Raw genomic sequence first — 22,501 nt, 5'->3', positions numbered from 1 at the left:
ATGAATGCCCATAATGTTCTTATGTGGTTTTAAATATAAAGGCTTTACGGCACAATATCTCATTTTAAATTGTTTTTGCGTTGCCGTTTGCACCCATTACGGCCCCTGCACACTTCATACGAAATCGAAGAATGAAAGGTTGTGACGCCATTTCGAACGAAATCTGGCGAAAACAAAGGTGTTTTTGAGTTTGTTTCAGTGGTTTGTAACAGCTTGCCAGCCCGAACTTTCAGAAAAACTTTGTACTGGCTGCTTAACACCTTGCTACTGCCACTGGTTCACATAATCAGAAAGTGTGACCTGGAGCTGCACCTACTTTGAGGCTGACAGCTAGTTCCCATTCAGTCAGTTAAGACCAGTCAACATGAACACATCGGTGTGCAGAGATATTAGCTGTTGCAAATTTACCTACATCTGTACGATCGCTCGTGTAGAGACCGGTGTCTGAATGTTCGCATACAGTATGACATAGCTATTTCGAACTTCTTTTTGGCTCTGAGCGAAGAACGAAGAAGCACTTTGCTGTGAGTGTGCTGGGACCTTTATGGAGTGAACTATCCCTTAAATGCATTTCCATTGCCCTCGGTGTTGCTGTTTTTTTGTATGCAAGGACGCTTCCTGTGTGAATACCCACCTTAGCCAGACTAAGCCACTAAATTAGACCACTCCCACTCCCCAGGATCCTGTCCTTCAAATATATATCAGCAAACCCAGTACTTTCAGAATGACTGACCAGCAGAAAGTGCCTCAAATTCTTCTGATTGGCTAAACAATAATATCCTGAGGACAGACTCTTTTTTTATTTTTATTTTTTTATTTTTGCGGTTTACAGGGCCAAGGACTGCCATGGTGACAGGTTTTATTGCTCAGGACACCAATTTCAGTGATATCTGTCAGGTAGTAAGGACATTTCTCTCAGAGAACTCGATAGTATGGAATAACATGAGTTAGTGCTAAATTAGTTTCCCTTGGCGTAAGCCCTGTCCTTCGGTTCAGCGTCAGGATTCTCACTCAAACCATCAGAACCAGGGTTGGTTTAAGGTACTCTGGGCCCCTGGGCTTACACTTTAATTGGGCCCATCAAGTCGTTAGGGGGAGGGGGTTGTGAAACGTTTGGAGCGGAATGTTACCCTATGACCATGCGCTAAATGGATGGATTTTGCTTAATAATTTTTTTTTGCACACCGTCTCCGTGTTTACATCTGCTTGATTTTTTGCTCGCGTGGGACCCCTAGTGGCCTGGCCCACTGGGCACCCATAAAATCCATTGGATGATCCGCCCCTGATCAGAACCTGATGGAAGGTAATGAGGGCAGGGGAGAGGAGCTTACCCCCCACCCACAGCAAGACGGGACCTACACTGGTGGTGTTGGGGTGGCGGTGGGTGAAAGCAACACAGCGTGATGAGCAATAAGACAGGCTGTGGGACCTTATCAAATCAAATCAAATCAAATCCCTTTATTGTCACTCAACCATATACACAAGTGCAACAGTGAGTGAAAGTCTTGGGTGCAGTTCCGAGCAACATAGCAGTCATGACAGTTATGAGACACAATTTACATATCTAATATACACATAATTACAACACAATATACAAATAATAATAAACAATGTACAGTATAAAATATACTCAATATAGAACACACATACACAATAAAAATAGAATAATATATATACAATAAAAATAGTATATATCAGGGGTTGGCAACCAATGGCACGCGTGCCAGCATTGACACGAAGGGGTAATCACTGGCACGCCAGCAACAGCGAGAGAGGAGTAGACTATTTTATTTATATAAATTCCATACCTACATTCCAATCTACATCTTAATGTAATCCTTCCTCATGATCACGCGGCGTGTTTTTATGAGCTGAATGGGAGGCTAAACAAAAAGTTAAAATGTGATGAGACTTCAATATACCCAACAGACTCGTGCGGCATGTGCAAGCCATTCACACATCACAAGCCGGCAGCGCTTCACTTTCGGTTAATCACGCGAGTAAACGCAAGTAAACGCGTCCACTTTGCTTTGGTCAGGCTGCGCGGATGACAGCCTACATTCCGTGTTTCATTTGTTTCTTTTTGCTTTCAGAATAACACGTGATGTAATAAGGAAAACACCACTATTAATCCTTGAGGTTCCCAACCCAGCATACAGGTACACCCTCCTTAAACCATGGTCATACTCAAAATTACGTTAAACGATTAAAAGAGAAAACATAAACCCACATCGTAGGTTCAAAATCTGAGTCTATTCAAAATGTAAATTAAACCTGGAAATAAAGTTTTAGTATTTTGCAGGTGCGATTCATCGAAAATTGTTAAATAGTTGATCAGCTTGCACGTGCAGCACGAGTCTCGTCACACTCCCATTCAGCTGATGAAAACACTGCGTGATCATGAGGAAGGATTACATCAAGATGTAGATTGGAATACAGGTCAGGTGACAAAACTTTGTATAAATAAAATAGACTGCTCCTCTCTCGCTGTTGCTTGCGTGCTAGTGATTACCCCCTCTATGATTTTGAAAAATGTATAACATGACATAATATAAGAAATATTTAAGATTCCACACAATTTCGTGATCAGTAATCAAATAAGCAAATTTGTGACATTAACTGTGTTAACTCGTTTTGTGCAAAAGGACAGGTTTTCTTTCATTAAAGCACTTTCACATGATGCTCTGAAAATTCACATGCAAGGTTTATCACACATTTTTCACTCAAACTGTTATGCTGATAATATCATTTGTAATGAAAAATAAGCTGTTAAAATAGAAAAATGCAAAATAGAAACATTTTCACAAGTGGTCTCAAACTTTTTTTTGGGGGGGGGGGGGTTTAGCCATTGACCAGAAAAAAAAAATGGCACTCCATGTCAAAAAGGTTGCCGACCTCTGGTATATATAAAATATACAGTAGGTTGTATTGTGCTGTATTGACATTCAGGATGTCGGTTGATAGTCAGTTGCCAGTGTGTTGTTAAGAGAGAATATAATTTATGACAGTCCAGTGTAGGATTAATAAAGTGCAGTGCTGATGTAGTTTGATTGTGAGAGATCAAGTGTTCAGAAGTCTGATTGCTTGGGGAAAGAAGCTGTCATGGAGTCGGTTGGCGCGGGTCCTGATGCTGCGATATATACACACACCGCCTGATATATATGTCCTGGAGGGAGGGAAGCTCACCTCCGATGATGTGTCTGGCAGTCCGTACCACCCTTTGCAGGGCTTTGCAGTTGAGGGAAGTGCTGTTGCCGTACCAGGCGGAGATGCAGCCAGTCAGGATGCTCTCTACAGTGCTGGTGTAGAACCATGTGAGGATGTGGCGGTTCATTCCAAACTTCCTCAGCCGTCTCAGGAAGAAGAGGCGCTGATGAGCCTTCTTCACAATGACTTCAGTGTGGACGGACCATGTGAGTTCCTCAGTGATGTGGACACTGAGGAAGTTGAAGCTGCTGACTCTCTCCACCGGTGCTCCATTCATGGTGATGGGACTGTGTTCTCTGTCTTTTCTCCTGAAGTCCACCACAAGCTCCTTGGTCTTGCTGACATTGAGGGAGAGGTTGTGCTCCTTACACCATCATGTCAGAGTGTGTACCTCCTCTCTGTAGGCTGTTTCATCATTGTCAGTGATCAGACCTACCACCATCGTGTCATCAGCAAACTTAATGATGGCATTGGAGCTATGTGTTGCCACACAGTCATGTGTGTACAGGGAATACAGGAGTGGGCTGAGAACACAGCCTTGCGGGGCTCCAGTGTTGAGGGTCAGGGATGAGGAGATGTTGCTGCCCATTCTAACCACTTGGCGTCTGCTTGACAGGAAGTCCAGGATCCAGCTGCACAGCGAGCTGTTTAAGCCCAGAGCCCGGAGTTTCTCATCTAGCTTGGAGGGCATTATGGTGTTGAATGCTGAGCTGTAGTCTACAAACAGAATTCTCACATATGTGTTCCTTTTTTCCAGGTGGGAGAGAGCAGTGTGTAGTGTAGATGCAATGGCATCATCAGTGGAGCGATTGTTGTGATATGCAAACTGCAGTGAGCAGTTTATAAGGCATAGGCTAGATAATGATTGAATGAGATGCCGGAATTGAATGAATGAATGAATGACATGATGCTACCATGAGTCCAATGCGAGAATTATAGCTTAGGCTTCTGTTTTCAGTGTGCTATTCCATAAAAAATTATTCGTATTTGAATTAGGTTATAAGCTTATTGGGCTAAAAGTCAAGACTTCATTTAGTCAGAATATGAGAGAACAGCAGGACTGTGTGGTTTGGCTCTCGTGCACCTGGTTCAGTTAAGTACCATCACCTTTTGTGACATCAATATGTTCTCAGTGTTTAGCTCTTACCCCAGACCTGCATTGGTCTTGTTAAGTAGAGTTGTGTTTGGGCTCCTACAGTATATTATCTCCTATATTTTAAGGCGCTAAGTGATACTGCAGTGCCATTGTGGATATCGGATATGGGATGATGATTGAACTGTTAATCCAATGATTAGATGTTACAGTAACAGATCTGATTGGTTTATGACTCGTGAAATCCAGATTGTGAGGAAAATAAGCCACAATAGTGGTTCTTTTGATTGTGTGTAGCATTGTGTTTGCCCTTATATCGCTGCGCCTCTGCAGTATGTAAAGATCTATGAGCTGTGGAGAGGTGAAGGTGACAGATCGAATGTCCTTTCAGCAGACATTGTGGGTCTTGGAGGAGGCCCTTGGGGCATTTTTGGTTTTCTTGCTGAACCCTTCTGAAGGGCGGCAAGGGACAAGCCCTGGCAACACATGCTCAGTTAAGACCCACTTCCCCTACATTCTCCAGTGCATGATGTGAAAGAAGTGGATGGGAGAGTTGTATTTTAGTGTGGCCCTGTGATTTGATCATTTTCTTTACTGAAAACCTGGGCTGTTGGCAAACTGTCTTACAATCTAAATCGCTGAACTTCCAATTGTTAGTGGTGATTGTTAAAGGGGTAGTTCACCCAAAAATCATTTACTCACCCAGTGCTATCCCAAACTTGGATGACTTTCTTTCTTCTGCTGAACACAAATATTTTTTTGAAGAATGTATGAGTTGTTGAGTTTTTTTTTTTTTTTTGTACTGTTCATAGAATAGAAGTGAGTCAATGAGCTCCAAAGCTCCAAAAGGGCATAAAAGCAGCATAAAAATAATCCATACATTTTGAGTGGTTTAATCCCTGTCTTCTGAAGTGATACAGTTGCTTTTGGTGAGAAACAGCCCAATTTTAAGTTATTGTTCACTGTAAATCTTGACATCCGGTCCAATTTTAAAAGCATGCGAAAAAACAACAACCTGCGACTCCATAATTAAAACTCGCATCTACATTTTCAAAATAGGCCAACTGGCCGTGAAAACCAAAACTCTGTCAACAATATGTGCAGCGCTCTGCGCATGCGACATGAAAGTTGATTTATACGATTGCCTTCTGGACCACAAAACAGGTGAAAAACACTTTGTACATTGAAGGAGGGACCCGAGCTATATCTAGGAACAAGAATATCTAACCTGGTCTCATAGAATCGCATTACTATACCCTCATTTTTGCAAAAGGATTTTTATCTGGCTTGTTGTACGTAACGCAGCAGTTTTCTGGTGAAATGAACAATAGAGGCACTACAACAATAATGACTTTTACACAAATCATGACAAATTCCAAGTAAAATGGCAGATTATCCCTTTATAAACACTTTTCACCCTGTTCCTTACACAATGCTATCTAATGACATCTAAACACTTTTACTATAGTGCATGCCTTTAAAGGCGATACATTTTAATGTTTGCATTACATAACCAAATACATTAACAAGCTTGTTCACATGTGATTAAATTGCGCAGTAGCTCAACTGATAGAGTGTTGCACTTGCGATGCAAAGGACTGGCGTACGAGTCCTGAAGAGCTTGCAAATCGACACATGGATCAAAAGTGTCTTAGAAGCACCACAAAATTATGTGGTTTCTTCAGTCATTGTGTTTTTCACCTCACATTTGCTTTTTATGTCACTATCGGTTAGGTTTAGGTTTAATGTTTAGGGTAGGTAGGTCACCTATTTCACGAATTTAAATCTCGACAGAACATTAACCTTAAAAACCTCATCTGTTTGGAAGAAAATTTTACTCGCTTTTAGCGTAAAAAAATGTAATTTTCATGAGATCAGACTGAGGCTTGAGGGTGGGTTCTTTTGACTTGGGCCGGTAAGCAACCACATATCAACCACACAGAACACCCTAGCAACCACCTAGCAATGCCTTGCCAACCACCCAGAACAGCCTCACAACTGCATAGCAATGTGCTAAAAATGACTCAGAACATCCTAGCAACTGCATAACAGTACTCAGGGCTCGAGTTGAGGGGGGGATGCGAGGGGATGCCATCCCCCTTGTTACAAGAAATATCAAAAAGCATGGGGCCTGGGTAGCTCAGTGGTAAAATACGCTGGCTACCACCCCTGGAATTCACTAGCTCGCTAGTTTGAATCCCAGGGCATGCTGAGTGACTCCAGCCAGGTCTCCTAAGCAACCAAATTGGCCTGGTTGCTAGGGAGGGTAGAGTCACATGGGGTAAACTCCTCGTGGTTGCTATAATGTGGTTTGTTCTCGGTGGGGCGCGTGGTGAGTTGAGCTTGGTTGCTGTGGTGGGTGGCGTGAAGCCTCCACATGTGCTATGTCTCTGTGGCAATGCGCTCAACTAGCCACGTGATAAGATGCGCAGGTTGACGGTCTCAGACGCGGAGGCAACTGGGATTCGTCCTCTGCTACCCAAAAAAAAAAAAAGAAATACCAAAAAAGCATCCTCCTTGTAAAACCACCATCCCCCCTTACCATCCCCTTAGAACTAATCAGGCATGTAAAATATTTAATTCTCTACGTTTGATAAATAACACACTTTAAATAATGGCAATTAGTCGGTCAGAATTAGATTTCGATTGCCATATTTCTGTAGGTGAAATCCCTCAGTTAAATCTTGACATTTGTACAGTTTGGAAACATTCTGCCAGAGTAACGCTTTAGTCAAGCAATCAGGCAACCTTGAGCACGCGAGCTCCCTCTCCACTGCAAAAGGTGCCGGTTTTCTGAAAACACCAGCAAACAGGTATGTCGGACTTGGACTTTAGCAATGGGTTGACGTGTCCTTCCTAGTGTTCACATGAAACTTGAAAAGTTTTCAAAAGTTTCAAGCACTTTCAAAAATGGCCAAGAGAACAGTTCAAATAATGATTTTGTCTTTCTTTAAAAATATATATATATATAAGAGAACAGAAGGTAAGATGTTGCTATGACAAGTGTACATGTTTTTAACTCAAACAATTTTCAGGGTTTCGCCCATAAAATGCTTTTGAATGTAGAACAACTTCTTTACACCACTGTTAAAGCATCCTTCATAGAAACAGCCCAAAACTTCCTTTACTAGTTTGGTTATTGTAGTAGAAAAAATATGTGTATGTGACAGTGGGCAAGCAATCTAGAGAAAAACATTTTTCATGATCTTAACGTGGATTCTTTACACAAGATTCATCATAAAGTACAATAACAGGGGGTAACAGGTGCATATTATGTCCACGTGTAAGGGTCAATGAAGTGACTCATTTTTGTCCAGATCTATTACATTAAAAAAACATAAAACAATCAATTCACACAAACCATTTACTTGAATACACCTCTTCTATGATGAGCATATTTTCAATTTCTGAGTTTAAAGTAATATTTATATTTTTTTTTCTGAAGCTTAAAGAAAAAAATGCCATGTGGTGTCCAGAGGCATGACTAGTGCAGAATAATCTTTTATTGTTATTTCTTAAAAAACACAACAAAAAACAATTAAGTTTTAAAATATGATTCATATTTAAAAAACACTTTTGTCCACCAAATCAAAGCCATGTGGTGTAACCAACATGTATAGCAATTTTGTTGTTTATGTTGACCATAAAAACCATAAAATAGAGCAGACATCTTTAGACCCTCAAGACTAAGTATGAAGTAAAAAAAAAAAAAAAAAAAAAAAAGAAAAAAAAAAGAAAGAAAAAAACATCTGCATTTTTATGAAAAGGCACCTTTTTCCAGTCATGTGGTGTAACCCTGAGAAAACTTGACTCAAAAATTCATAACATACAGTATATTAAAAAATGTTTTTTTACCTTGGACAATTTGTTTGAAAACATTCTTGAAATTAATTAATCTCAAATGTACAATTTAAATTAATTTAAGTTGTTTGTACTCTCATGTATTCAAGGTGTAAAGAAAGTATTATAACACTTTTTACTTGATGGTTACACCACATGACAATTTTAAAGTTACATTTTTTATTATTAATATTATTATTAATATTTTTGTAGAAAATGCTAAGGTTTTTTTTTATTTAAACCAATTTGGACACAAAGATTACATTTCTAAGAACTTGACACAAGTCTTTGACAACATCATCCCTCTTGAAATGTTTTTACAAATCGACCACGGACAGTACCAGATAAGTGGCAGCTATTTGCAAATGAAGGTTGAGTAAAAAGTAGTAGAAAGTTTCTCACACTTCACCAACACTTTGTATTTTGCAGCACAGAACTTTGCTCATGCTTTGGACGATACAGCCAAGCATCGCTGCATTATGCTACTGGCAGGAGTAGTACCAGTTGCCCTTCACACACTTGAGTCATCTTGGCTCGATAGGCTTAACTCATCACTAGACTCCAAGTCCCTGAAGAATACTTTAACTGATTTTTACTGCTTCCTGGATCTAGAGAAAATTTGTCTTACAGTGCCAAAATAGTCCTCCCCTACTCTCTCTCTCTCCTTCATCTCTGAGTTTCTTTGTAATTACCATTGACTTATTCTCTTCCCTGTTATGCCATTCAATTCTGCCCTCGCTATATTTCCTCAGAGCTTGTACAGGTGATAAATTTCACAGAAAGTATTACTATTATAATTACATTACTATTACTATTGCTCATACACAGGGTTAGTGGTTTGTTCTAAACCCCAAAACCAAAGTATTAAACTTTGGCACATAACTTATGCTGCACCGTTTGTGCTGTAAGGACATGAATGTCGTGCTTTTACTTTTCTAAGTGATCAGACTTACAATTTTTGTCTGGAAAATATCCAATAGACTTACATTCTAGTCCTTTCAGTGAAATTGCTTGACATTACAGCAGTATTTTATTTTTTAACAGCTAGTCTATGCAATTAGACAATGTATATTGTAATGAGCATGCATTCTTGACTTGTTCTTGACTCAACGGCCAAATATCCCAAGGTGAGGTGTAGTCCATATTTTATTCTCATTGCTCCTAAATTTTTCAGCTCTGTTTTCATGCAACTGGAAATACAAATGCCCTTTCCCCAACACTTTCAAGGACATTGAGATACATTTGGTCTGTAAGGCACATGTCAAATAACTTAATTGTGGCCAATGATTAGATAATGACTGATCACTCCTTTTGAACTTTTAATCAGTCCTGTTCATTGCCTCAGCCAAAAGTTCTCACTGTGGTTTCCCACTTGAAATGCTCAAGTTTGCTTTCATTTGTATTTTCCCCTTCAATGCTGTGCTTTGTGCAAGTTGAAGACCAGATGGTTAACCTGTTTCTCTGATATCTCAATCTGTGGATTCCTCCTCCATATGCAGCCATTGAAAGTTCATTTCAAGGTCAGGCAGCTGGAAGACAAACAGGTCTAATTATACTCATTGAACTTAAAATTGGATAAATTTGCCAAAAATCCACCCTTACAAAAAATAGAAAATTCTGGCAAACTAGCTGCAAACTTACCAGAAATTTGCCTCTCATTATTTTCACATGCAAATGAGCTTGTGAGTCGCCGCAAATGTTTGCCAGAAGTTTGCAGCTCTTCACCGGTAGTGATGAACCTGCAGCAAATATTTGGCAAGAATGGACAATTATCCGTAAGTTTGCAGCAAAGCTCATTTGCATTTGAAAATAATCAGTGGTGAATTTGCGACAAGTTTGCCTTGTTCATATTAGGCTATGAACTCTTGATTTTTGTAAGGGCAACCATGAAACATCATATAGGCTTCTGAAAACTCACCTACAGGTGAGCACACTTTGTAGAGAGATTGGTAGCATGCTACCAACTTGCCTACCATAATATTTTGACTTCGAGAATCTTTCTTTAAATACATACTGTACTTTTTCCATGCCTGAAAATTGTTTTGTCTAAACTGTTTTGGCTGTTACTCTGTGTTTTGTCTGTCGACTGTACATTTGTTTTAGTTTGAAATTTAGTCTACGGTTCACAATATGAACTGAGTAGATACTCTATGTTTGATTAAGAATCCAAATCCAACATTGCATGAGCCCACAAGTAAAGTTGAGCTTCCATTTCTGGCCCAAGAGTCTCAAATCAAACAGGCAAGAGAACGAAAGGGCAGCCACACTTCAGTGACTTGAAAAATGGAAGCAAATTAACTCTGATTTACTTTATATCAAATATTCCCTTGATCAGTGACACATGTAATTACAGCTTTTGGAAATTGCTTCTTGGCTTTCAACAGCTTACAGTGGATCTTTCATCCAAATGCATTGTATTCATTATGGAACAGTGAGAACTGAGCTCTAGTGCATCTCTCCTATCCTGTCCTAGCCTATGCTTTACAGCAGCACACCACCATTAGTGTGATTTTATATAGTGTACTGGACACCGCTATATTTTATACCAAGAATAAACCTAACCTCAACCATCTAATGGTTTAGATATTCTAACTTAAATGCTGCCCTCTAAAGCAAAAAAAAAAAAAAAAAAACTTTTATTGCAAGCACTTTTGGCATTTAATCACATGCAGGATATGAATTACAGATATCAACAATCCAATTTTCACTAGTTATTACCCCAAAGTCTATAGTTATTAGAATTATTCACTAAAAGCAGCAATGGAATTACTACTAGTGAAAATGTTAATTTTTGATATCTGTAATTTTGTTTTCACTCGTGGCAAGGTTAATTTCAGATATGTGACTGTAACTAGTAAGAAAGCCTTTATATATTGTAATTGTTTTCCAATTTATTGAATTTCTGAAATCCATCTCCAGGGATCTGAAATACCAAATCTAACATGTTGAAGTACATTTACAGATATCAAAAATCATTTTTCAATCAATTCAGTTGTTGATATCAGGAATGGATATTTGTGCTAGTAACAATGTAATTATTGATTTTAAATGTTTTAATTTTTACTAGGAAGAAGTATATTGCTGATATGTGAAATTGGAATTTCAACTATTCTAGATATCTTATTGCATTTTGAATCAGAGTGAATGGCCGATAATTGTGAAATTCTACTAGTGAAAATGCCATAACAGATATCAAGAAGTATGTTATTTTAATTAGATGAAATTCCATTTTTGCAATCAAGAATGTGTATTTCTACGAGTAATGACATAATTGTTTTATATCAAGAATTAGTATTTTAATTAGTTTAAAATGTAATTGTTAATATCTATAATTTATATCCCGCGCATGATTAAATGTTGAAAAGGCTTGCAACAATACTTGTGATTTTTTTTTTTTTTTTTTAAGATTGTTCATTACTGTTTCCATTAAACTGAACATTTAATCATATACAAAACCAAAAATCTAAAAATTATTTAAAGCTCGTTCTGGCATTTCATTGACAGCCTTGGGTTGAATTGCCCAAAGTCTATAGCATAAGACCACTGGAATGCTGTGCATTATGTTTTGAAGGAAGTGGTTTATTTAGGATTGACAGTCCATGATCAGCCTGAATAAGCTGGAGGTCAGTGCATTGCCTAAACACAGGGCCAATCTATAAACACTGGAAATTAGCCAAGATGGTCCGTTATTTATGGGGTGCTAGAATAAACACATGGGTCTCTGGGACCAATCATCATCGAGTGTTTTGAAAAGGAATCTCAAGTATGGAACCCAATCGTTTTGTTCTGCGACTTGCTGAGTCAAGCAAGTCCCTGGAGTGGTAGTGATATTTGATGGGCAGTTTGGTAATGACCCATTACACCATAGTGGAACGAAGACCTCCCGGGACTCATTCCAGCTGTGTACACCAAATCCACAGATACTGAATGTAGTGTTGCACGCTACATATCCCTAGGGAACCACAATGTGGGATGGACCACCCAGAACCGATGATTTGGTTGCAGAGGCTATAGCTATAGCGCAAAGCATGGATCTAAAAAAATCCCTCACTGCCGTTCTAGAGTCCTTAATCTTTCATGTTGTTTTCTTCTTTAAGTCTAAAACTGATTGAATCTGTGAGCCACTCAGGGTTGAAGCAGTTCACAAAGTCTGTAATGCAGTCAAGTAATGCAGAACCCCTTCTGTAAAATTGGTTTACTCGGTCTGTCAACTTGTCCTGCAGTGGATAGTTAGAACAGTTAGACAGTCACACAGTTGCACAATCAAAACAGGCCATGTTGTAATATACTGACTGATTAGTTTGATATTATGCAAACAGTTGAGGTCTGAGTGTATGTATAGTGCAAAAGTGGGAATCTATTCACAAATACCACAAATGTCACAGGCTCATGACTGCGTACTGGAATAATAATCATAAAAACGAATGCATCAACATCATTGTGCCAGCTGTTATTGTCACCAGTTATTGTGCTGTTCCAAAAAAACAAGCTTATGGGAGCTAATGGAGGAGACAGAGATTTCTGCTGGACTGGAAGTAGTCATTGCACTAAAACAGGCACCAGATTAAAAATGTTTATTATGTGTTTAATAGAATTCTGTAGTGGAAACGTCTTGACATAACATTTTTGAAATAAAATGGCTGATTCCTTTGACTTGACAAGGCTTATTTCAAAGCTAACATTTTATGTATTCCAAATACTTTTTTCATAAATGTATCATATTTCATATCAAGCATGCTCTTCACTGGTAAACAAGTACACACACAAAAAAAAAAAAAAAAAAAAAAAAAAAAAAAAATATATATATATATATATATATATATATATATATATATATATATATATATATATATATATATATGTGTGTGTGTGTGTGTATAATAATACATTTAAAAAAACATTAGGTGCCAAATATTTTTGGTGTGGTGAAAATGATGCCACGACTGTGGGATAGTTGTGATTTGGGAAATATTGGTAACAAAATAATTTTCACACAATAAATATTGAAATGGTTTATGTATATTTCACTCTTTGTTTAGATTATAATTGTTTTAAACATGTAATAATTTGTATTTTTTAATGGATTTTCATAGTTTAATATTGAACATCTGGGTCTGGTACAAGGATAAAACAGTAATCTAATACATAAAAGACATTTAAAAAGCACCAAAAATAAGTGATGAAGGACTGACAAAATGTTTCCAATTCAGTTTTAATGAGACCCTCATATACTGTAACAATAATATATATATAAAAAGACCTGTTCATTTGATGAAAATCAACCCCACATATGACCGGTAAACGTGCATGGTATTTCCTTGCACTGTCTGCTATTTACTATAGGAATTATACAGATCTGGCAATGGTGCAAATGCACCCACAAAGTCACTGCTGAACACAATTTGCACACGCATTTCCAATCCTGCGAGCCAATTTTGAGCGCTATATAGTGGAGGATGCAGCAGACCACCATGATCTGACACACTCTGCCAGGACTGAATCATCTCTTATCAGATATACTGTACGTCAGGATATAATGCTCTTCTCCATCATTTGATCATTATTTGATCAATTACTACCGATACGATTGATAGAAAATTTACAACATCATCTCTTTTTAATAAAATTAATTTTACCGCCTTCTTTCATCTGGCAGTAATTGCACGATGTAAAATGTGCAGGGCAAACTGAGAGAGAAGTTTTGTGAATAATCATCATAATCCTTCTCGATTTGGTTGCTAGGAGATGTCTCTGGTGACAATTGAATATTTGCTAAGCTAATGGGAGTGTTGCAGTTTTGTTTCCTTGTATGTCATCTTCTGAGCATCAGGCAATGAAACACCTTTATGGTCGGAGATCAAAGATATAAAATAGGAATATCACACATCCGACTCTGAATGGAACGCAGCATAACACATCCGGGTTAATGGCACAACATTTGAAGGTAACAAATGGCAAAGATGGCAGTATCCAGGTGGCATACATCCAGGGTTGCATGCACCAGCTTAGTAACTGCCACTGAGATTCATTGAAATATTAACAGATAGCTAGCTCCAGGTGTATTAGAAATCCTTGTTTACCACCACAGTAATGAAGAATGCAGATTAAGTATGTACAACATGACAGCATGCTTGCAATGCATTGACCAAGAATTCGCATCTGTGTTTGCGTACTTGTAAAAAGTATTTTTAATGTACTAAATGACCATGTTTGACTTGGAGCGAACAACTTGGACAACAAATAATGGATTGATTCTATTACTTTTGTCTTGGATTACCCTCTTGATAGCATGCAACCTGGCCCCAGCTGAGCTTGAATCTCTGTGAAAGGTCTGGAGGGGACTCATGTAGCTGTCTTCTGTCATGTCCAAGACATTTTGCTCCCTTGAGAGGGAGTGTCTGTATATGTCATTATGACCTGGCGATTAGTCAAACTGGTCTTAGATCAGGTCTGGAATACAAATCTTTTTGACTTACTGTTTGCACATGTAGGTATACACACACATTAAAACACACTGATGCTCTACATAGCAAAGTGTTATCCATTCTCCCAAGGAAAGGAAGGGAATCAGCCTTTCTGTTCGTTTTCTGTGCTGTAAATCATGATGGTATGACAGTCATGTGGATGGCCACTGTCTCACTGTCTGGGCTAAGAGCATATAGGCCAAATTACATCCGAAATGTAATTGATCTAAAGACCAGCCATAGGAATGCTAAACTCACTTTTTATAAAGCAGATGGTTCAGACTCTGAAATCTGATTGGATGAGCCACGTTTGAAGCCATTGTAAACTAATAGATATATGCACACCTGTAACCAATATTAATGCTTCAAGACCCTATCTATTTTATTACCTACCTAATAGAAATTCTGCCATTTCAAAATTTCTTCAAAACATTTATATTTATTTTTATTTTTTTATCCGATTCGCACGAAATTTGATGTGTATCTAAAAACCCTCCTGGCAAAAAAATGTCAAAAGAACCTGTGAGGTCAGCAGAGGTATGTAAGATTGTTGTATGTGGAGATAATCCAATGAACTCATCATCAAAGTGCTTAAATTGAGTAAATATATTGAATTATTCTTTCAGTGCTTCATCTGGAATGAAAAAATATACACTGAAGACTATCAAATGTAGCACATTTGTAAATGTGATCTTGCATGCAAAAAGTGGCTTGGAAACAAAATCTCTGCCTAAATTTATACATCAAGCTGAAGTTCTCTAGTAAAGTAATTTCCTGTACAGAAAGCATCATTGCACATAAACCCTAACTTCCTCAACACTTCCTATCCAGAGTTTATCAAGAGTTTATTTATCCAGAAAAAGATAAATAAAAAATAAAAAAACGGTACTTTAATTCACCAAAGTGGCATTCAACATAATTAGGACATTACTGATGTGAAAAAAACAGCACCATCACTATTTGAAAAAAGTCATTTTTGATCAAATCTAGACAGGCCCCATTTCCAGCAGCCATCACTCCAACACCTTAACCTTGAGTAATCATGCTAAGTTGCTAATTTGGTACTAGAAAAGCACTTGCCATTATATCAAACACAGCTGAAAGATATTTGGTTCGTTAAATGAAGCTTAACATTGTCTTTGTGTTTGTGTTTGTTTTTGAGTTGCCACAGTATGCAATAGACTGGCATGTCTTAAGGTCAATATTAGGTAAAAAATGGCAAAAAAGAAACAGCTTTCTCTAGAAACTCGTCAGTCAATCATTGTTTTGAGGAATGAAGGCTATACAATGCTTGAAATTGCCAAAAAACTGAAGATTTCATACAAAGGTGTACACTACAGTCTTCAAAGACAAAGGACAACTGGCTCTAACAAGGACAGAAACAGATGTGGAAGGCCAGATGTACAACTAAACAAGAGGATACGTACATCAGAGTCTCTAGTTTGAGAAATAGACACATCACATGTCCTCAGCTGACAACTTCATTGAATTCTACCCGCTCAACACCAGTTTCATGTACAACAGTAAAGAGAAGACTCAGGGGTGCAGGCATTATGGGAAGAATTGCAAAGAAAGACACTTTTGAAACAGAAAAACAAAAAGAAAAGGTTAGAGTGGGCAAAGAAACACAGACATTGGACAACAGATAATTGGAAAAGAGTGTTATGGATCTTAACCCCATTGAGCTTTTGTAGGATCAGCTAGACTGTAAGGTTCGTGAGAAGTGCCCGACAAGACAGCCACATCTATGGCAAGTGCTACAGGAAGTGTGGGGTGAAATGTCACCTGAGTATCTGGACAAACTGACAGCTAGAATGTCAAGGATCTGCAAAGCTGTCATTGCTGCATGTGGAGGATTTTTTGATGAGAACTCTTTGAAGTAGTTTTGAATTTTTTTTTAATTTTTTTTTTCAAATTGTAATAATAATTGTTCATGATATTAATGTCCTGAATAGACATTGTGATCAGTTAAATACCACTTTGGTGAATAAATGTACCAATTTCTTTCCATAAGAGCAAAATCTGTACATACATATATACATATATACATATATATATATAGTTGTATGTGTATTATGACAGGACATATTTGCTTTCTTTTATGGTGTTTTAACAGACATAATGTTTAGAGGAGCACAGTGGAATTAAATAGCTCTGGTCATGTGACTATTTGCACAACTTATGCGGGAAAAAAAAAAAGTCTGAACTGTCATTTACAGTTGACAACTCTGTGTAAAATACATTAACAACTCCTTTTAGACCTCTTTCACCCCGTTTGGTGGGATTAAATGGGCTAATGACAGTGTAGATTACCTGCAGGGTTCCAGCATCTTCTGCTGTTCTACAGTGGCTAGTGCACTATCAATTGTGCAGAGACACTGTGACAGAACCTTGGAGACTATGCGCAGCAGGGTTTCCGTTAGCTGGAAATGTCCGACAAATTCAAAAATTGTTTGCGCTGCACTGCCATGAAGGACTTTCCTGACAGTTTGCGAAGTTCAAAAGCAGCCTGCGTTATTCCTGTCTCGTGTGCCAGTTTAAAACTCATCCTTTAGTGCATCGGTTGATTAACAGATGAGTTGTTCCTGAAATTCATGCACAAACTCAACGGGAGATTTAATTCATTATAACATGTAAACAAACAATATAAAAGAACGGCTCGCATCTGTTTGGGGTGATTCAGTCAGAAGTGGACAAGCGTGACACATCACCGTTATAACTGGTCATATTATGCTTCTTTTTTTGACCACTTGTGTGTGGATTTTTCTGGAGATACATAATGTGTTATGACACATTAATCATTAGGCCGATATCAGTGTATTATTGCATGATATAGCGCAAAAAGTAAAAGAAGAAAAAGAAAGCACTTAAAACGCACACCGTTTCTCTTAATTATAGCCTACTTGCATTTAATCTAAGCACAAGCATGATATTACAAGCAGAATTTGAAGTAATTTAGTCTAATACCTGAATTAACAGACCTTCAAATGTGCGTGCTTAGAGATGAGATGAGCGTATTTTTTCCAATTTACCCTGCAAACTTTATCATTCCTGGACAAGTTGGCCAGCACTAAACCTCTGGTTCGCAGTGCAAGGCAGGTGTTCAAATGGCAGCTGCAGTCATGTTGTGAGCACTATCTAACTGTGTTTTTGTGTGCTTACTTCATTCTAAATGTTCCCCTGCTTTGCTAAATTTGTTAAAATGCTTGGCACAGGTCTCAGCATAATGTCTCCCACCATCTGCTTTCACGACGGTCAATGCATGGTTTATTAAAAGGGTCATATAAGGACGTGCGTTAACGGCGTTAAACAAATAGTGGCGTTAAAGGAATATTGCGTTATTAATAATGCGTTAACTTCGACAGCTCTAATAAATATATACACATATTATGTACAGTATTCTCAAAAAAATGTCTAAACAACTCATGCAAGTCTTCTGAATGCATATGACAGCTCTGTGTGAGGAACAGAATGAAACTCAAGGTTTTAATTGCTGAAAATCTTCCTCTCCGTAAAGGCAGTTGCATCTCATTCAAAAATATACATCCAAACATTAGAATGTCACAATCGGTCGCATGACATGTGAGAGCCAATTATATTTAACGTTCACTGACGTCAAAGCCATCGTGACGCTTGTTGAGGCAACAAATTGGAATGTCTAAATGAGCGTGGATCAGGCTCTGACTGTTACGGCGGATGGGAACGCTGATTGTTGCTGAAAGACTTAATAAATAAAGCAATGAGTGAATGATTACATAATTTTAAAATCATTTATTATTACAATTTAGCATTGGGTAAGGCAATGGAATGCTCCGAAATGTGTTGAATACAGCATAGTGACATTTTATTTGGACCAATAGTGATATTTTAGTGGTGCAGGCAAAAAAGTCTCCCCAGCAATGTTCCATCATGAGAGTGTGTTGGATAAATAACATTAAAACAGGAAGGGGGCCTAGTGGCAGGTCATGATTATGACTAGCAAAGAACTCTCAAGCTATCTACTACCTAGTTTCCCTCTTGATCTTTTCCAGATCAGTGAAACATCTACAAAGAATGAAAGCTTCACCAGTAATGTGGTGTCAAATATGCCAACCACAAGTGCACAAAGTACATTTGAGATACATGTAATCAACTTTTATCAGCTTCAAATAACATGATATAAGAAACATATCCTTGTAGCATATTAACATGATTTTAATGTGATAAAATCACTTACAAACCTTTTCTGTGTAAAGTTATATCCAATTTTACAACTTTGATGCCATAATGACGTAATGCAGTAAACACTAAAACCCCCAAAACGACTTTAAAATCATTGATTTTATTTCACTTACAGCTCACATTATACACAGTTCTAACAAAAGAATTAATATAAGTGCTTTTATAAAATTTTAAGCCTTACATTTCTGCCTTTAAACCCTCCAAAATTTGGCCCCATTCACTTCCACTGTAACCTCAATTTGTTCTTCTTTTTTTTTCTTTTTTTTTTTTTAAAGATTTTTTTTTTTTTTTTTTGTGGTAATCAACATTACGCCACAAATGCTGTTAATTGAGCTTAACTGCTGAACCCAGAATATTAATTTAACGTGCAGTATAACAAGACAGGATTCAGTTGCTCAAAAGTCGGTCTTTCGTTGCTAACGAAACTTTATCGTTGCTTTAACTTTACCTTGTCTCAGAGAGAAAAAAAAATGACAAGTTTTGAAAACAATTTGTTGGCCCTGGAACAACATTCCTGTCAACATAGTCCTAACCCTTAACCCTAACCCTAACTACAAACTATCCCTAAAATCATACAGCAGCATACTGCCCTACAAAGGCAAAACACAGGAACCCTGTGTGTATACCAGACATTATTGAGATCTCTTCTGAAATTCAAGCGTAAACATGTTAAATTATTGACTCATAATTATACGAGACATTTTCTTCTAAGAAACTTCTGAGAAACAAAGACTTAACCAAAAGTTTTGATTTGCTCTCCATTTAATCGCATTGGTGTCTAGGATAAACAACATGGATTTTAAAGAGAATAGTAAACTAATTCTCTCTCTCTCTTTCTCTTATCTTCAGATTCGGACCTGAGCATGAGGACACTTAGCACACCCAGTCCCGCTCTCATTCTGAACCCAAACCCATCCTCTCAAACAGTCCCCAGTGGCCATGAAATGTCTTCCTCTCCTTTTAATGTCCCTGGGGAAACAGTTGCCATGGTGCACCCGCCCCCTGGGACACGCTTAAGGCCTTCCAAAGCTCCTCACACCACCCTCATTGATGTCCTTCCCGATCCCATTCTCCTGCACATCCTCTCGTTCCTGTCCACCCCTCAGCTGTGCCGCTGTGCTCGAGTCTGCCGTCGGTGGTATAACCTCGCCTGGGATCCACGGCTCTGGAGTAGCATCCGTCTAACTGGAGAGCTGCTACTCGCTGACAAGGCCCTGAAAGTGCTCACCCATCGGTTATGTCAGGACACTCCCAGTGTTTGTCTGACCCTTGAGACGGTGGTGGCCAGCGGCTGCCGGAGGCTTTCTGATCGTGGGCTTCGTGTTATAGCTCAGTGCTGTCCAGAGCTGCAGCGTCTGGAAGTCGCTGGCTGCTATAATCTGTCCAACGATGCTGTATTTGACGTGGTATCCCAATGTCCCAATCTGGAGCACTTGGACGTATCAGGTAAAATTGGCAGTCACTGCAATAGCTGTGTTAAACATGCATTGACACCAAACAATTGAGGGAATCTCACGAAACGGGAGAGAACACAGTAAACATGTCTGGGTCAAATTTCAAATGAAAACCCCAGGAAAAAAATGTAAAATAAAAATTGAAGATTAGAAGAGAAAAACAGAAGAGTGACAATTACTCATTACTTTAATCTGAAGAAATCTCATTCTCTACTTTAATGGGAGAAATAACTATTTATAGTTGTAATTATATTATTTTATATACAGTATACTATTATAGAAGTTGTAAAGTATTTGGACATCATGAAAATGTAATATAAATTATGCTGACTTTAATAAAAAAAATAATCAAAGGATGGTTTTCATTACTGTATTACAAAAATGAAAATTATACAAATTTGTCACATTAAATAATTATAATTATTATTTATAATATAATATATAATCATCATTATTATTATTATATAATATATAAATATAATATGTAGTCAATATTAGGTCAAAAATGGCAAAAAAGAAATGTTGTCAATCAATCGTTGTTTGAGGAATGAAGGCTATAAAGTGCCTGAAATTACCAAAAAACTGAAGATTTCATACAAAGGTGTACACTACAGTCTTCAAAGACAAAGGACAACTGGCTCTAACAAGGACAGAAAGAGATGTGGAAGGCCAGATGTACAAGTTTAATAGTTCGGAAGATTTTCTAAATTCAAAATGTTGCAGTACAGGTGGGCTATGGGCTGCAAAGATTTGTTTTCGTGTGGCACATCCATTACAAACATCCATTCATCCATTATGAAGCCATGGTCTACTAGCAAAACAGATTATCTCTTGATTAATTTAAAGAGTTCTTGTGATGAATGAGTTATCATTATGCATCAGAATTCCATGTTTCCCATAATTCATTGCACTAAAGCTTTTCAGTGAAAGCTGGGGAAAGCATTATTGAATCTAAGAAATTGCTGCCAGTCTCGCAATTCTTTCTGGGGGATGTTGAGGTCTGCTCGCTTTTGAAAGATGGACTTCTAACCTGAATGAAAGTGTAAGAGTCTGTAAGAGTTCATTGTAAGAGTCAAACTGTAAAGTTATTTATCATGCAGAGGGCACAACAGGCAATCTGCTATTCACAAGCAATGACCCCTTTGTTGCAGAGGTAGCCTAGATTTTCTGTGGTTGAATTTGCTTTTAAAGGCAGCTAGTACGACTTAAAAATGATATTGTTCAGTTTTCTTTCCAAATCAGGTTCCTGGCTTTTTATTAAATGTTTTTTCTCATTTTTTATTTTCCTCTGGCCTTTATTCTTCCCTTTTTTTATGCATTTACCTTGATTTGAAAACCTGATGTAATTTAACTGTGACTGCTTCCCTGATTCCTATGTGGCATTCTTAGCAACATGGTTCCACTGCAGGATTCTGATTTCCCGCTCAACAGAATCAAGAAAACATGAACTGATTGTCCTGTGCATTTCATGAGGTAAAGGGACCTTCACATGACTCACATCGGGGTGTCAACACATCTCTTAAGCATTAAAGGAATAGTTCACCAAAAAATGAAAATTCACTTACTCTGATGCCATCCCAGATGTGTATGACTGTCTTTCTTCAACAGAGCACAAATTAAGATTTTTGGAAAAATTTAAGCCCTGTAGGTCCTTATAATGTAAGTAAACAGGTGCCATCAGGCTGATGGCTGTTTGATGGTCCAAAAGGCATATTTAGGCAGCATAAAAGTAATCCACAGGACTCCAGATGATCAATTAATATCTTCTGAAGCAAATCAATAATTAAAAAGTTTTTAACTTCTTTCCCCTGTTGTATACAAAGCGCGTGCTTCCGACTTCTCGTGTAAACGCGTGTTGCGCTAATGTCACTGATGCATCGACTGCTGGCAGGAAGCGATTTAATAAGTTAATAAAAAATTTATTATCGATTTGCTTCAGAAGACATTAATTGATCGACTGGAGTTGTGTGGATTACTTTTATGATGCCTAAATATGCCTTTTGGACCATCAAATAGCCAGCAGCCTGATGGCACCCGTTTCCTTATATTATAAGGACCTACAGAGCTTCAATATTTTTCTAAAAATCATAATTTGTGTTCTGCTGAAGAAAAAAAGTCATTCACATCTGGGATGGCATCAGGGTAAGTGAATAATGAGAGGATTTTCATTTTGGGTGAACTTACCCTTTAAGCGCTGATAGCATCACGGTATGGTGATTTTC

At 37.9% G+C, this 22,501-nt stretch overlaps 1 protein-coding gene across 1 annotated transcript in view; it reads left to right on the top strand.

Moving 5' to 3' along the window:
• Positions 1–22,501, top strand: part of LOC127434735 (F-box/LRR-repeat protein 7-like) — a 49,002-nt gene that overhangs the window by 23,198 nt on the left and 3,303 nt on the right. The window contains exon 3 of the mRNA XM_051687680.1: positions 19,675–20,271. Within this exon, the coding sequence (XP_051543640.1) occupies positions 19,675–20,271 (597 nt within the window). The remainder of the gene's footprint in view (positions 1–19,674; positions 20,272–22,501) is intronic.

The sequence above is a fragment of the Myxocyprinus asiaticus genome, chromosome 44 (assembly GCF_019703515.2).
Source record: "Myxocyprinus asiaticus isolate MX2 ecotype Aquarium Trade chromosome 44, UBuf_Myxa_2, whole genome shotgun sequence".
Classification (NCBI taxonomy): domain Eukaryota; kingdom Metazoa; phylum Chordata; class Actinopteri; order Cypriniformes; family Catostomidae; genus Myxocyprinus; species Myxocyprinus asiaticus.
Note: the sequence above shows the minus strand (reverse complement) of the source record. Positions and strands in the feature narration are given on the sequence as shown.